This window comes from Perca flavescens, chromosome 14 (assembly GCF_004354835.1).
Source record: "Perca flavescens isolate YP-PL-M2 chromosome 14, PFLA_1.0, whole genome shotgun sequence".
Taxonomy (NCBI): Eukaryota; Metazoa; Chordata; class Actinopteri; order Perciformes; family Percidae; genus Perca; species Perca flavescens.
In genome coordinates, this window is record NC_041344.1 from 10,407,078 (window position 1) to 10,421,639 (window position 14,562).

General features: G+C 41.3%; 1 protein-coding gene across 10 annotated transcripts in view; it reads left to right on the plus strand.

Moving 5' to 3' along the window:
- Nucleotides 1-14,562, plus strand: part of pleca (plectin a) — a 100,050-nt gene that overhangs the window by 48,134 nt on the left and 37,354 nt on the right. For 5 of the 10 annotated variants that reach the window (XM_028596668.1, XM_028596669.1, XM_028596670.1 and 2 more), the window contains one exon: nt 13,695-13,756. In XM_028596668.1, coding sequence (XP_028452469.1) covers nt 13,695-13,756 — 62 coding nt within the window. Of the gene's footprint in view, nt 1-1,822; nt 1,937-5,993; nt 6,245-10,982; nt 11,093-13,694; nt 13,757-14,562 lie in introns of those variants that run through there. The other 5 variants (XM_028596671.1, XM_028596672.1, XM_028596673.1 and 2 more) reach the window with 3 other exon arrangements.

Here is a 14,562-nt window from a genome sequence, read left to right on the forward strand (position 1 = left end):
CCATGTGAAAAGAGTGGGAGGGGTCTGGCTCCTCCCATGAAGGAGTGGTAGAATGAATGAATTCCAGACATCTGTACTGCTCCCTCGGTTTTATTTCCTTTGCTCAGTCTTCACTGTAACTAATTGCCAATTTGAGCTGCCAGCTTCTAAGGCTTTGGGGATTTGGTTGACATTTTGAAAATAGGGTCATTTAGGGTTTTACCGAGAATTATCTGCCAACACATCAGATGAAAATCACCCAGTTACAATCACCCTTTCTTATTTGTTGCGAGTGTCCTTCAGTTCCCAACTGCTTTATTTATTAAATGTACAGTATTCTCTCAACTCTGTCATAGCGTACCCTATTTTTTTTTCAGTCACGCCTGTACACCAGAGGACTATTCTGAATTCTCCTCTGTATACTATTTGACACTGTGCTCATGCCAAAGGCAGCTTGAGGTCTACATCTATTTCTGCTTGTTTTATGGAGCACGTGTGGTCATGACACTGGTCTTGGTGTTGGGTTTCTGCGTAACGTTCTGGCAACAGAAACTCTGGCAGAGTTGCCATTTTGCCCGCAGCGAGATCATTTTGATGTCTCAACAGTGATGCAAGCAGGTGTTGTAGCTGTTACAGTTAGTGTTATTAGAGAAGATCCATCAAGTGTTAAGGGTTTACAGTCCTTGCATAGCTCTATGCACTGGGTTAACACTGAATACAAAAAGGCATGTTGCTGAGACCCAGGTGAAATGCTCAGGTTTGAAAGTGTCTAACTCAAGTGATGTTGTCAGAAGGGGATCGTCCTAGTATAAGCAGACATTTCCCCTCAAGGTTCTTCAGTGTTTTAATAACAGGACCTGTCCAGAGGAAAAATGAAAAGCACTTTCTAAATTACGGGTTAAAAAAAATGCTGTTGGTATTTTGAAAGGGTTGGTGGTAAAACAGTATGAGGTTAAAAAGGTTTCTGGGAAGCTTATAGGTTCTGGTTGTGCATAAGAAAGCAATTAGCATCTCTACAGTAGGGAAAAAAAAGTGAAGTTACATAATGAGAATGAATTGATTGCGAGTGGGTTGTTCTGTGAAGGGGAAAAATAAACTGGGGAGGCATGGCTTCAGTATAAACATTTAGAAAAGGAGGAAGGGGTTGGTCTTGGATGATCTGTGACTCATAAAACATGGTGGAAAATAACTGAAGGGGCTTTGGTGGGTAAAATAAAATCCTATGGAGTGAATGAGTTGGAAACTTTGACACTGGCTCAAGGTGGATCACACTCGCGCTTAGTTTCGCTTCTTATCAAGGCTGACTGGAATGATTGTGTTTTGGGTGTGTGTGGATGTGTGTGTGTCACACACAAAACAGCCTCATATATTATTAACCCCTGCAGATAGGCTGCAGCGAGATAGTTTCTGTAGGGCAAAACCAGTGGAGTTACTTGAGCCATGGAGGGAGGGGTGCAAAACTTATTTTTAACTACTTCAAGGCTGCAAGGTTGCTTGTGCTGGGAGAAATATAGCTAATTTTGAAATAAGTACAACTTAAGATAACTAAGAAGAGTGTGAAAAAGATTTACAGAGGAATTGTTAGAGTAAAGTACAGGGAAAAAAGGGGGAGGGAGGGAGATTGGCCACTTCTGCCAGAGGACTGAGTCACATAGAAGAGAGGAGAGGGAGGGGTGCTCTTTCGCTCTTCTCTCTCTCGTAAAAGTCACGGACAACTTGGCTGCACTGCTTGTTTTAAAGTCCGTGATGGCACTAAAGCCCTAGACGCACACCCCCTCCACTCCCCTCACCTTTCACCCACAGCCCTCCCTTCTTTCTTCAGAGCCTGGGACTCTCCACTTTTTAACAGGCCCGATGCCGGCAAGCCCCCCTGGAAATGTGTTCCCGGCCCTTGTGGTTGTGGGTCACATAGTTACTTTAATCTTTGCCTGGCAGTGGAGAGTACGGAAGAAGCAAGGTAAGAAAAGCTAGAAATCTCATCGCTACAAGGCTTACTTCAGGAGAGATGACGGTGTCTTAAGAGGACGGCAGATCAAGGGTTTTCTGTGCAAATAGTTTCTCGCCGGCTGTTCTCGTCTGTCGTCTCTGCTCTCTCCTGTCCTGTGTGTTTTTCTGTCGCACACTCCTCTCTCGTCCTCACTCCCCCCTCTTTTTTCCCTCACACGTCTCAGTTTCCTGTGGTGTGGAGATGTTGCTGTTAACCCTGTAAATGCTGGCTGTAATGTGATGATGTCGGAGCTGGAGTATTCTGGTTTTTGTTTGCTTCGTCAGAGCTTTGATGTGCACACCTCAGCATCAGCTTTGCTCCTCCGCTGGTAGTTGAATAGTGTCCTTTTAAGAATGCGTCATCATTTCATTCAAATTCTATCTTTGTAGAGATGTGGCTTGAGTTGTGTGTGAGTTTAAGCCCTTGACTAGTCTATTATATATCTTTATTTGTGGTTTCTCCTCTATTGTCATTAGACTTGTTCAGTTTCTTCTTGGAATGCTGTAAGTGTAAAAAGTTAAGCACTTCCTTTTCACATACCAGTTGTGTGCTTGCAGAGAAAAATAATTACTCTTTGACCCACCAAATAGCCTGAAGGTTACCTGCAGGCATCTGTGGCTTTAAATGCCACCAGCCACACCTCAGGCAGACCTAGTTTACTGTTGACACAGCTTGGCACAATGGCGGCTGTCAAACATACCTCTGCCGGCGACACACCCTCAGGCAAATTAAAGGATGTCTGAGTGACAGTCTGAGTCTGCAGGTGTAGATAAAGGGCAGTTGTTTTTGTCCCACCTCTGAAAGTAATGTGAGAAACCTGTTTGACTAACAGACACTCACAATTCAGTAACTTTGGACAATGAAGCAGCTTAAAAGAATAAAGTAGCCCCAAGTCACACCTTAACTTATCTACCTGAATGGAGATGGCACTTTAAATGAATCAAGCTATAAACTGTTTGTAACAGTAAGAATGCACACTGTCCTGAAAACTTTGGTTGTTGAAGCCAGGCACTGTACTTTTCCCTTACCGCTCCCAGTGGTCTAGGTCAGATAGTAGTAAACACAATCCTGTTCAAAGGAAGTCAAGGAGGACATACCTTGAGTAGATAAGGGTAGTTTTCCCCTGTGACCGACCTGAGTTTGTTGTGACAGTAAGACTACTTTTTCAGAGCAGTGTCAAGTCATCAGAGGAATAAACAGAACCACAAACTTTCTCTTATGCCCATTAAGGCTTAAAATGCAAATCAGAACAAAAGTAAAAAGTGGAAACACATTAAATACAGATGTATCCACCTCTCCTCATCTGTGCTGCATGAGTATATATATATATATATTCTGTAAGCTGTGTACAGCTGAAGCACTGATCAAATAAAGGTTTCCAGGAAGAGTAGTTTGACTGGTAAATTACTGGCAAACATTGCATTGCAAAACTGTGCTATCTCTGCCTTCTGTCAATATCCAGCCGATTTGCATTTCAAGAGATCTGCTTTCAGCTGTGTATTTGCCGCAGTGCAGACAATAAGTTTAAACCCTGTGCATCAGCAACGGTCATATTCCTTCTTCCCAGCACTTGTCTGCACTTTAATGATGTATTTTCAACAGAGGAGGGAGGTTTCACGATCAATTTCTGTCTGTCTGATTTGTACTGGACCTGTAGTGTAAACAATGGCCACACTTCCAAACATCCGCAGTGTCACATGCTGAAGGTAAGGATGCAGCTGGTCCACTTGTGTAAGTTAGCAGGAGCCACAAGGTGCCTTTGACACAGTGGGAAGGGGAAAGTAGGTAAAAGGGATTTTTACCCAGAGCCAGGTTTAAAAAAAGCTCACAGAGTGCCACGCATGGCGACTGGCTAATGGTAGTGAACTCGACACTGGGGACAGTGGACTGTATCCTGGTTACAGTCACAACAAACTGAAGCAGGAGGTCTATGGCTTTCCTTCACAAGGCCGCATGCGGATCCTCGGGACCTTTTAGAAGAAGTTCTCTGTTGGTCAAATCCTAAAACGAGGCTTTTGACCTCTTCTTCAACACTCTGTAATGCCGACCCTTGTTGCGTTTGACTCTTCTTTTATCTTAAGATTTACGTTAACGATTTTGTACGAGGCTCTCTGAAGACTCAAAGGATTAAAAAGCTCCATTCGCTTCACAACACTCAATTTGTCTAATCCGTTTGGGAAGCCACTCCCAATCTGCACCAGTGTTCATGGAGGACCCGCTAGACTGGCGGCTGTGTCTGCTAAACCACATGCCACATTGTAGGATTGGGTTTAGATTTTGGCTGGTGGTTAGAAGCTGTGACTCACTTTCCTGTCTCTTTTCACTGTGCCAGTAATAACAGACTTAAGGAAGGAGGATGGCCCGCTCTGCTTTAACTGAAAAAGTGAAAAAACATGCCGGTATTGAAGCACGCCAAGTGTTGAAAACAATGCCCACCCACCACGTCCCTACATGCCCTTCACAATAGCAAATGTAACATAAAACACATTAGTGGTAAACCTTGTAAGTAGTCAAGCTTGTCACTCTGTCCCCCCCCAGTTATGGCGGCAGCTCGGCTCTTATCTGTGTTTATGTTTCAGAGGGTGAAGGGCCAGAAACCGTGTCTCCTCGACATGTGATAAAGTCTCAACCACTCCTTATTATTATCTGAACACATGCATCCTCCATCAATCCAAGTTTTAATTGTTTTAAAATTAAGGACACAATAGTAGTAACATGTTAGTGTCTTTGATAGTTTGCTTTAATTGAATTATTTTATGAACTTATTTATTGGTGTTTATTGATGTTTTCAAATGCTAAAGTTAGTTATCTTACTCTTAAACACAGGCTGTGGTTTGCTGTAACATTTGAATGCTGTTCAATAGCGCTTTTGTGTGATCCAGAGAATTAAGCCCATGGGTGTATTAGTTATCATTTCCTACTTTTGTTATCACTGTCAGAGATGCAAACCTGTTTTAACAGCCACAGCAGAATTCCAAATTGCATCAAAGGCTATAGCTTAAACTAATTACATTTTATTCTTTTCTACCAAATAGTTGGAGGCAAACCATGGAGACATTAAAAGAAAAGCATGTGTTCATATTGTATGCAGTTATGTGTAGCAACCATGATCTTTACTCTTGCAAAAATAATTCTGTAAATAAACAGCCAAATGTCTTGTAACCAACAGCTAAGAAAAAAATGCATTTTTGGAATATTTTAAGTAGCCTACTACTCGTTCTGACTAGAAATTTACAGATGACTGTTCCTTTGAGTGGAGTGAAGTTCAGTTGCTGAAAAGCTTTAGTTGCTGGTGTTATTTTGTTTAAATTACAGTTCTATAGCTAGATTGTCTTTAGCATGACATAAAATGTGTTTACTCTCACACTGGTGGTTTGTGCTGCCTTAACTTGAAAATAAGCCAATAAAATTATAAGCTTGTGAATGTGATCCCTTTCTTAATGTTACGCAAAGAAAGAGAGAAAACGAGATTAATATGTTGGAGTTATTTATGACCCACGGCTGTTGTACATGCGTGGGAGGGAAGGTGATCATTTATTAGGCCGCCTGCGGGCAAAAGTTGCTTATGTGCGCAGTCAAACACTGCCCTTTGTTAACACATAGTGAGACAACAGAGAGGAGCATCTCTCTCTGTGTAATTATCATATTAAATGTGGCTTCCCAAGTTATTCTAGTTTGTGCTTTGCACTTCGGAGCCTGGATGGTTATGTAATGTGGGGAGAGGCCTAGACATCACACATGCTAAAATAGAGACGTAGCGTGTACTCCTCAGCAGCATATACAACCCTCCGGTCTGTTTATTTCGGGATGTCTCTCTCAGGCGCGCTTCAATGGCACAAATCGTTATTACTGTACGCGCTACGCACGAAGGCGGCAACAGAGGAGGATGGAGCAGCAGAGAGCTCTCCAGTTCATCTCACTAAACAGAAAAAAAGTGGGCTGGGCTTGTGACAAAGTGTCTGCAATCTGACACGACACCGCTTTTTTTTTTTTTTTTTTTTCTGTGGTTCGGATAGAGGAGAGAGAGAAGTTTTGAGGGCTCGTTACGAGAAATACGCGAGTCAGGGGGTGTTTTCGGGAAAGCCCAGCGCGCTGTTCGTTTACGCGCGAAACAGTCACACAGCAGGATGGCCGAAGTGGAGGATACGATGCGCGCTGCTGTGCCGTCCTGGTGCGGCGGGCTGGAGCACCAAATGCTATATCGACGAACTAATTACATCCATGAAATGAGCTGCGGAGAAGTGGGGACTCATCTGTACAGCCGCATGTGCTGCGCAGGTAGGTCCGAGCGCTCAGCCGCCGTCTCCTTCTCTCAGCGCTTGTGCTGTAATAGGAGGAGGTTCTGGTTGGGAGGGGCTGTTGGGGTGCTGATGGTGATGATGTTAACCTTTTCCATGTCTCCACCCACAAGACATGAAGAGAGGTTTCACAGCAAAGCTTTGTTTTTGTTCTTCTTTTTTCATTTTTATTATTGTTTCAGTAACTGTTATTGCACTTTTATAAAAGTTGACACAAAGATAACATGAGCATTATCAGTGATGACAATATCCTGACCATCTCCCCTCCCACAGAGCAGATTACTGTAATGTGTAGAGCTGAACTTGAAGTATACAGAAAATTAAGCGGCAACGATAAATTGTCTATTGCATTCATTAAGCAAGCATTCTTGTCTGAATCAAATTGTGAAGTGGTCGGTCCAGTAATCTGATAGGAAAGCCACAGCTCAACCCAGAATCCCTGTATTCTAAACAGTTACAAAGGATCACTGGAACTATTTTGAAAGACCACTCCCAGCCTTTACATCGTGAATTTGTGTGTGTGTGTGTGTGTGTGTGTGTGTGTGTGTGTGTGTGTGTGTGTGTGTGTGTGTGTGTGTGTGTGTGTGTGTGTGTGTGTGTGTGTGTGTGTTTGTAAAAGGAGGCTGACCCATTCAACTCCCACTGTAAGCCAAATCTACCTTCGGGTATTAATAATGTTACCTTGACCAGCTACTCAAATTCAACTATTTTCTGGTAATGTTAATAAGCTAAAAACCGTTGGGCTTTAGACTGTTGCCATTTAAATATGCAACCTTTTCTGACGTTTAAATAAACCAAATGATTAATGGATTTAACAAGACATAATCATCAGATTATCAGATCAATTATTGTTAGTTATAATAAATAGTTAATTGCAGCTCTTATAGGTAATGTCAATTGTCTTTTATTTGAAGGCGTTTGATGGTTTTAATGTTTCTAGCTTTAACAGGGGTCTGTAGTCTAAAAATGTATTGTGAGCACTGAGCTTTGTTTTAAAAGGATAATGTGTGTCACTGTTGCCTCTTGGCACAATCACTGTTGACATTTGAATACAATAACACTGACTCTGTAAACATTCAGATTTTGTTAAAAAAAGGCTTAATCTGAGGGAAATTTTAATAAATGTTTGTTTATATACTTTATTATACTCTCTGAACGTGTCACAAAGATAATCTGTAATTTATCAAATCTTCTAAATGTCTGTATTATTATTTACGGACTGTGGTGTTTAAGTGCTGTGAGAAAGTTTTTTTTTGTTTTTTTTTTCTCATTCCAAAGCTAAAGTTCTCCAGAGGTTTGGGGCCAAAATTACTCTTTAAACAGTACGCTGATGGACTCCCAGCTTCTGTGTGTTTTTGATGTGTTGTCATAGCAACCACTCTCACAAATCACTCTTCCCACATTTAAAAGAGACAGTATTTGAGTCAGCTCTGCAGGGCCCCAAGTGGCCTTGGACTTTCTTAACAGTAGTCGGAACTCTTATCTGAATTTAGAGCAAAGAGGGTTGCCAACTACTAGTTAGACATTAAAGTGGATTACAGTAGAGCATTACATATTTAGACTTTTCTTATGATTTGTAGTGCAGCTTTTCCAACAGAAGAGGGAGACAAATTGTGTTGAGAAATAAGTTTATCTTCTTTTTAATTGGCCTTGGCAGTCACATCTGAAGATCATAAATCCAGCAATAATCTAGTTGCAAGATTGTAAACACATATGGCTATTTATATGTGCTTTTGAATGCATATTTCCTGAAAGTGGCACTCCTACTTTAAAAGTGATTTGGAGTCATCTGTCCTCTTTAATTATGGAGAGAAAAATAATGTTGGCAATGTTAGAGAACTTTCATGCCCTCTTCATTAACAGCTCCAGATTGGATCTCCCCCATAATGCTCTGGGGCTTTCATTCTTCACCTTGACAAAGTTTCTCCCTGAACTGTCCAACTTTCCTACCATGATCCCCCCATATAAACCCCATCAGGACCTGCTAGCCAGATGATACATGGTGCTAGTTAACATTCCTGTCCACGGTGGGACTGAGATTGCATGCTGTCACTTGCACAGATGTACAGGTAGACAGAGTTCTTCGGGGAGGGGTGGTGTTATCGCAGAAGGGCGGCTCCCCCTGTCTGTGAGGAGGGTGGGCGCGCCCTCAGGAATGCATAGACTTTCATGGTTCTCACGCCAGAACTGTCATCATAAAACCCCTATCAGCTCTCACTGCTCGGGGTTATCATCACATGTTATCAGTAAGAGGGAACGGAGAAATATCCACACAGTACTGCACTGTGTGCACTTACCAGCAAGTTGTTGATAGCAACTTTTTTTATATAGTCACATATGTGCATCACATTAAAAGTGCTTGTGCCTCTTTGTTACTTTTTCAACATTATACAAAATTGGATTTTAAGTAAATAAACTAAAAGTAATATTACTGCAATGTCTGATTGTGTCAAAACTTCAATCAGCTGATATTGGCACGCATTTTTGCATCTATTGAGAGCTGCAAAGTGCCACAATAGTTCAAATGCAGGTAGGCAAGGAAAACCAATTGTAAGTGAATACTTGAAATTTGTAGTTCATAAGTTTTTGGACAAATTCTCCCTAATACACCTTATGATTTTACACATTTTTTAAACACCCTATAACCTTGTGTTGAGGTCTGCAGCTTTTACTTCTCAAGTCCCAACAAGCCACCTCCAGCTGTTGGTATCCGAAAAATCTCTGCCTTACAGCCTTATGTCAGTATCTGCACGGAAAATTGATGCCCTTTAGGGTGAAAGGTGTTACAGGTTTTTAGGTGCTACGGGACATGAATGTGGTCGTGTGGAGGTAGTAGTTTAGAAACCCTAACTTCCACGAAAAACAATGCTGTGTCTTGTTCAGAGAGTTTATCTGAGATTATTTGTGCAGCTGCACAGATGGACAGTATTATTGCATGATTAAGATGCAGAAGTAACAATTCTCTTTTTCTTTTAGCATTCATGCACATAAACACACACCGTCCAGTCAATCCACGCAGAGCCACAATGGTGGCTCTATGTCTGGAATAATTTTTTGCAGCAGTGTAGTTACTCTCTTTTTTTTGTTTGTTTTTTGGAAGCTCAACAGAAGCTTTTATTCAAGATTGGAAATTCATCTGAGAAAAATTGTCCAAGCCTAATGGTTGAATGTTATGTCTCACAGGTTGTTCTCATTAGAGATCTTTAAATGCTTCTATTTTCTTCTTGCTGCTGAATTCTCTCCTGTAGACAACTCCCCTACTCCGACCACACACACACTGGCCCCCCCCACCCACACTAGGAATCTGTACTGACAAACAAGTTTCATGCATTCATTAGTTAGGACAAACTATGTTTTAGGACAGCAGGGCTTTTCTACCAGCCCTCTTACAGTAAGATGACCTGGGTTCAAGTTTTTGAACATTCTCTTTCAGTGTGTTTCAGCAGGCTGTTAGCCTACCCTCTGACCTTTCTCTGAAGATAATCTCTTATAAATCTCGGCATCGTCATTGTTGCTCTTGTTAAGAGTGACTGGAAGTAGTGTACAATTAATGCACTTTATTGAAATTTTATCAATCAATTTTATTTGTCACATGAAATCGTACGAGGTACAATTCCAGGGAAATGTTATCCCATCAGCTCCTTAAACTTGATGTGCATGATTCATCATAAAGCGGAGTGTGGCTGTTCGATCGGCACATAGAAAAAGTCCTGCAGACTGGCTAGCAGGATGCCCAGCAGAGACGTGGCAGTCAGTGTTCAATTCCTCCATGCTGCTTCGGTGCTCCCTCTAATGTAGAGATAGAGATGGACGCAGAGATGGTTTCGCTTGTCCACGTAGCTGGGATTGTAGCCATAGTCTACACCTTTTCCTCTGTGTTTATTCTGATGTTCACATTTGAAAATTTGACTGGCCAGCTGGCTAGCTAGCCTAGGCTAGCCGAGTCGGCAGGAGACTGGAAAGTTGGTTTCCCGATCCTGATGAGCGACTCATAGCCACATGCCCTCACTGTCCAACGTCAACCAAATAAAGCACACTATTTGTTAAATAGACAATTCAGTCTTATGATTTAAAAAAACAGCTTTTAGAGACTGGAAACTTGCTTGAGATCGGTAATCTCTGTGATCACTGCGAACATGCAGTTGGGGAAATTTGCATGATTATGGGATAGCACAACAGCGGCAAGCAGCAATCCTTTTAAAAATGATCTTGCATTCAAAGACCAGATTTGAGGGCAGCTGTAGAAAAAACACTGCACTGACAAGAAACTCTGCTGCTAGAAAATAAAATGTGAAAAGTGAAAAGGATCATGTTTATTTGGTTTGTTGCATTAAAAACATTGTTGTTTGACAGCTGAAATCAGGAAAACAGGGCTGTGTCAGGGGGAGAATCTCCCCACTCTTTTCACAGATCACTGTGTGGTGAATGATAGCTTCTGACATTGTAGCCTGCAGGCAGGCATTTGCAAGAGCTGGTGGGAATTTTTTTTTAAATAGCAGTGAATGTCAAAGACAGCAAGGGAGGAAAAAAGGAGTACGACTTGTGTGAGGAACTGAATCAGAGGCTTGAACACTCCCATTTAACTACAGGATCCCACACTGTGAAGCAGTGTTACAGGCAATAAGAAGAAGGGGAAGACTCACAAAGTACACAACATCGCCTCTCAACCTGCAGATGCTTATATTTTGTTTTTGATCACTGAGATAAGGCTGAGCTGAGATGGAGCGGAAATTCAGAAACTACTCCTCCGACAGTGTGGGTAGTGACGGAGTCTTCATAGAGGACTCCTACTATCAGGGCATGCTCAAGGCCATGGATCACAGGAAAGGTAGAGTTTGTCATCTTTACATTGTTTTAATAGTACCAGCGTGGAGGTCTTCTGTATTTCTCCATGCAATTGAATTCTTTGATTTAGAAATGGACCAGTTAAAAGTTGAACGTTGAATGCATCACGCCAGGTTGAAATTCTTTATCTGCTTTTCTATGTTATGAAGAAATGGTATTAGTTTAAAGTCTGAAAGGTCGAAGCTACTTCTGCCTCTGGTGGTCTTCTGCCTCGCTTTTATCAAACGGGACACGCCCCTTTATGTGTCATGGCTTTTCCTTTTTTCATTGGTTAGCTATGCTGAAAACCATTTTGAGATAAAAGAGCAATTAAGAAGAACAGACTTTTGGCAGGACTCACTTTCATGTTACTTGAATGTGTGTGTGTGTGTGTGGTTCTGCATTTTTGCAGCTCAGAAGAAAGGCTGCCTGTCTAAGAGACAGAAGACCTGAAAAATAACTTCACTTGCAAAAATGACTTGGTTGTTTTCTTAATCATGAACGGTTGCAGCTCTTTATTTTTTGTAGTTGAAGAAGTTCAAAACACCCTGCCAAATGTCTTTTAATACAGTTATCAGATGCATTAACCAGACCTGATTTTTTTGTGCTAAAAACTAAATTAAGATAAACATTCAGTATGACACTCCACATTACAGCTGTATTATTCAGTAACAGAGAGATGGATCATGTGCGATAAACAAGAATGTTCTTTCAGGAGACCTGATATTTCACCTCATCTTACATATTTTCATCAATATGAGAGCGGATCAAAGGAAACATCCACAGCTCTGTCTGTCGCTCCAGGCTGCAAATGTCAGCCAAGAAAACACATTATTTGTAAGAGGGATCAGTAGAGTTTGCCTTGCTGTGTCATTTATTTCACTAGTTTGAGTTTTGAATGTTAAGTGTCTGTCTGAACCTTGGTTTTCTAAAATTGTATTTAATGGCACGAATAAACTGCGGTTAATGTGCCAATAGATTTATTTTTTACAAAACGTATTTAACCTGGATGCAAAGTCATGCGCTCGTCACCAAATGAAACGGTATCATTTCTCTGCTTTTGAGGTTTATGTCACTTCTCTGTTTCGACTATTTGTGAGTCATCGACATAATGCCACACAGAAATGGGCGTTGGCACCGCGGGAGGTCGTCTTCTTTGGTTTCTCTGTTCCCTCTGCCTCTGATCGTGTCTTCTGTTGAATGAGCTTGGATTTCAGTTAGTTTCCTGATAATGCAGTCAAGCTCCTAAACATTGTGTGACTGATAAGAAAATCAAACATAATGGTTTCACTGTCTCGTCAGATTTAAAGTTCTGCAACAGCAAGTCCCATTGTGTCGAATCCTAATCACGTTTGTTTAAAGACGGACTTTTGACATTTTGTTACACCATACCGGCCTCTGTGTGTGACAAACACCCGCATCACTTTTTGAAGCACTACGGTGAAGAGGTGAAGGTGTTCCTCTGGTAGATATTTTTTCTGAGCCTGCATGTTTGAAAAAAAAAAGAAAGGGAAAAGATTGCGCAACGTATACAGTACCAGCTGGTATGTGAAAGCCCTGTTTGTAATAATCAGACTGTGAAATCAAAACAAAAACAGTGTTGCAAGGTGAAACATGTTGGTAGAGAGGTGCTAACCTGAGGGATGTCAGAGGTAATTTACTGGTGTCTCACCTGAGAAGCACAACACTTGTTTTCTTCTTTGTTTTGATGGACTGATTTTAAACCACCATAAGAGGGAGTATAGACACTTTCTGTGTCACCTGAAGCATCTTCTGCAGTCTCTGTTGACGTCATGCCAGTGTTCTGGTTTATGGCTTTGGGGAGCACAAATATTTCTCCGACTGTCTGAAACTCTGGGAAAACTTTTTTTTTTTTTTACGTTCAAGTGATGTTTCTCTGAAGGGTCTCATCAGATGTGGGACCATAGCTGTGGTTTTGGATGTTTTAGCTCATTAAATAAAAATGATGTTTACTGCTGCCAACCATCTTCCAAAGCAGTGGTCAGGACCCCTCTGAGAGGTCACAAAGTAAATCGTAGGGGTTGTGGAATGACCAAGGATGGGAAAGCAGATTTTTCTTTTATGATTTTGGTCCAATTTCTGCTTAATTTGACCTAGGCCTATAAATCTATAAACAAATCAACCCTGTGGCTAACTGTTTCCAACTGGTTGACATATGCAACTAATTCACGTGATACGATTGCGAATATGATTATTAATAGTCTCTTTTGAATGCACTGTTTTTCTGAGCAGCCCTCTCTAAATCATTATTGGATGCACCAGCCAATAAAAACGGATCCAAATCAGTCAGATCCAAATTAAGTTAATATGCAAAAGCTAATTTAATTTTGACAAAAAAATGAAAGATATTATATAATATATAAAACAACATATTTACATCAAAAGCTTATTAATCTAGTCTCTGAAAGATGATTTTAATGTCATGCTGACATGAATTGGAAGCCATAGGTTTGCTGGAAGGTTGGTTAGACATTTAAAAACCAGCATGTTTTGGAAAAATGCTCAGCAGTAATGATTTGCAGTTAATAGGGTAAAACATGCTAAAACTCTTGCATTGAGCTTCTGTTTTAATTTTCTTTCCCCAGATGAACGAGACCGAGTTCAGAAAAAGACCTTCACAAAATGGGTCAACAAGCACCTGATGAAGGTAAGATCCCACTTCAGCAATACAATATTTAAATTTATACAAATGTAAATTACATTTGTTGTGAGATGAAGCAGATTATAAAACTTCAAAAAGTTAATAAAATGTAGCTCATTTGGAGCTTGTAACTCAATAAGAATTCTTCATGGTAAACAGAAGGACTTCAGCTGTCCTTAAATGACCCTAAAGGTTGTTTTGTCAAATTCCAGCTGTTACTTTCACGTCCTACCTGGTTACAATAGCGTAAATTAAACAAAAATGTTCCCTGAGTTGATATTGGACGGTCTAATCTAAAGAAAAAGTTACCTGAAAGCAGATGAACTGGTAACAGAACACAAAGCAAACTCAGATTTTCATCCCCTGCACCTTTCTTCAAAAAAGTGAAACACTAAACAAATCGCTCCCTCGCACAATAAAATCCACACATGCTATTTGTGTTAACTGCATGCATGTGAGGGAGTGAGTCACGGACACCTGGCCTCGCTTTAGGAACTGCGGCATGGTGGGCTGGGCTCAGTCAGGTTTCACATCTGGACTCCAGACTGCCAGGGGCGGCTTCTCAGGGCTCGGCAGGGGAACAAGAAGCTCCAGGACTGAGCTCCTACTCTGAATGGGGGGGCACTGCTAAATATGTTTGCAGCCATGACACTGTAAGGCAGTACTTGTAGAGCGTTCTGGCCCATGACCCTTAAAGGTCCCATGGCATGAACATTTCACTTTAGGAGGTTTTTTTAACATTAATATGCGTTCCCCCAGCCTGCCTATGGTCCCCCAGTAGCTAGAAATGGTGATAGGTGTAAACCGAGCCC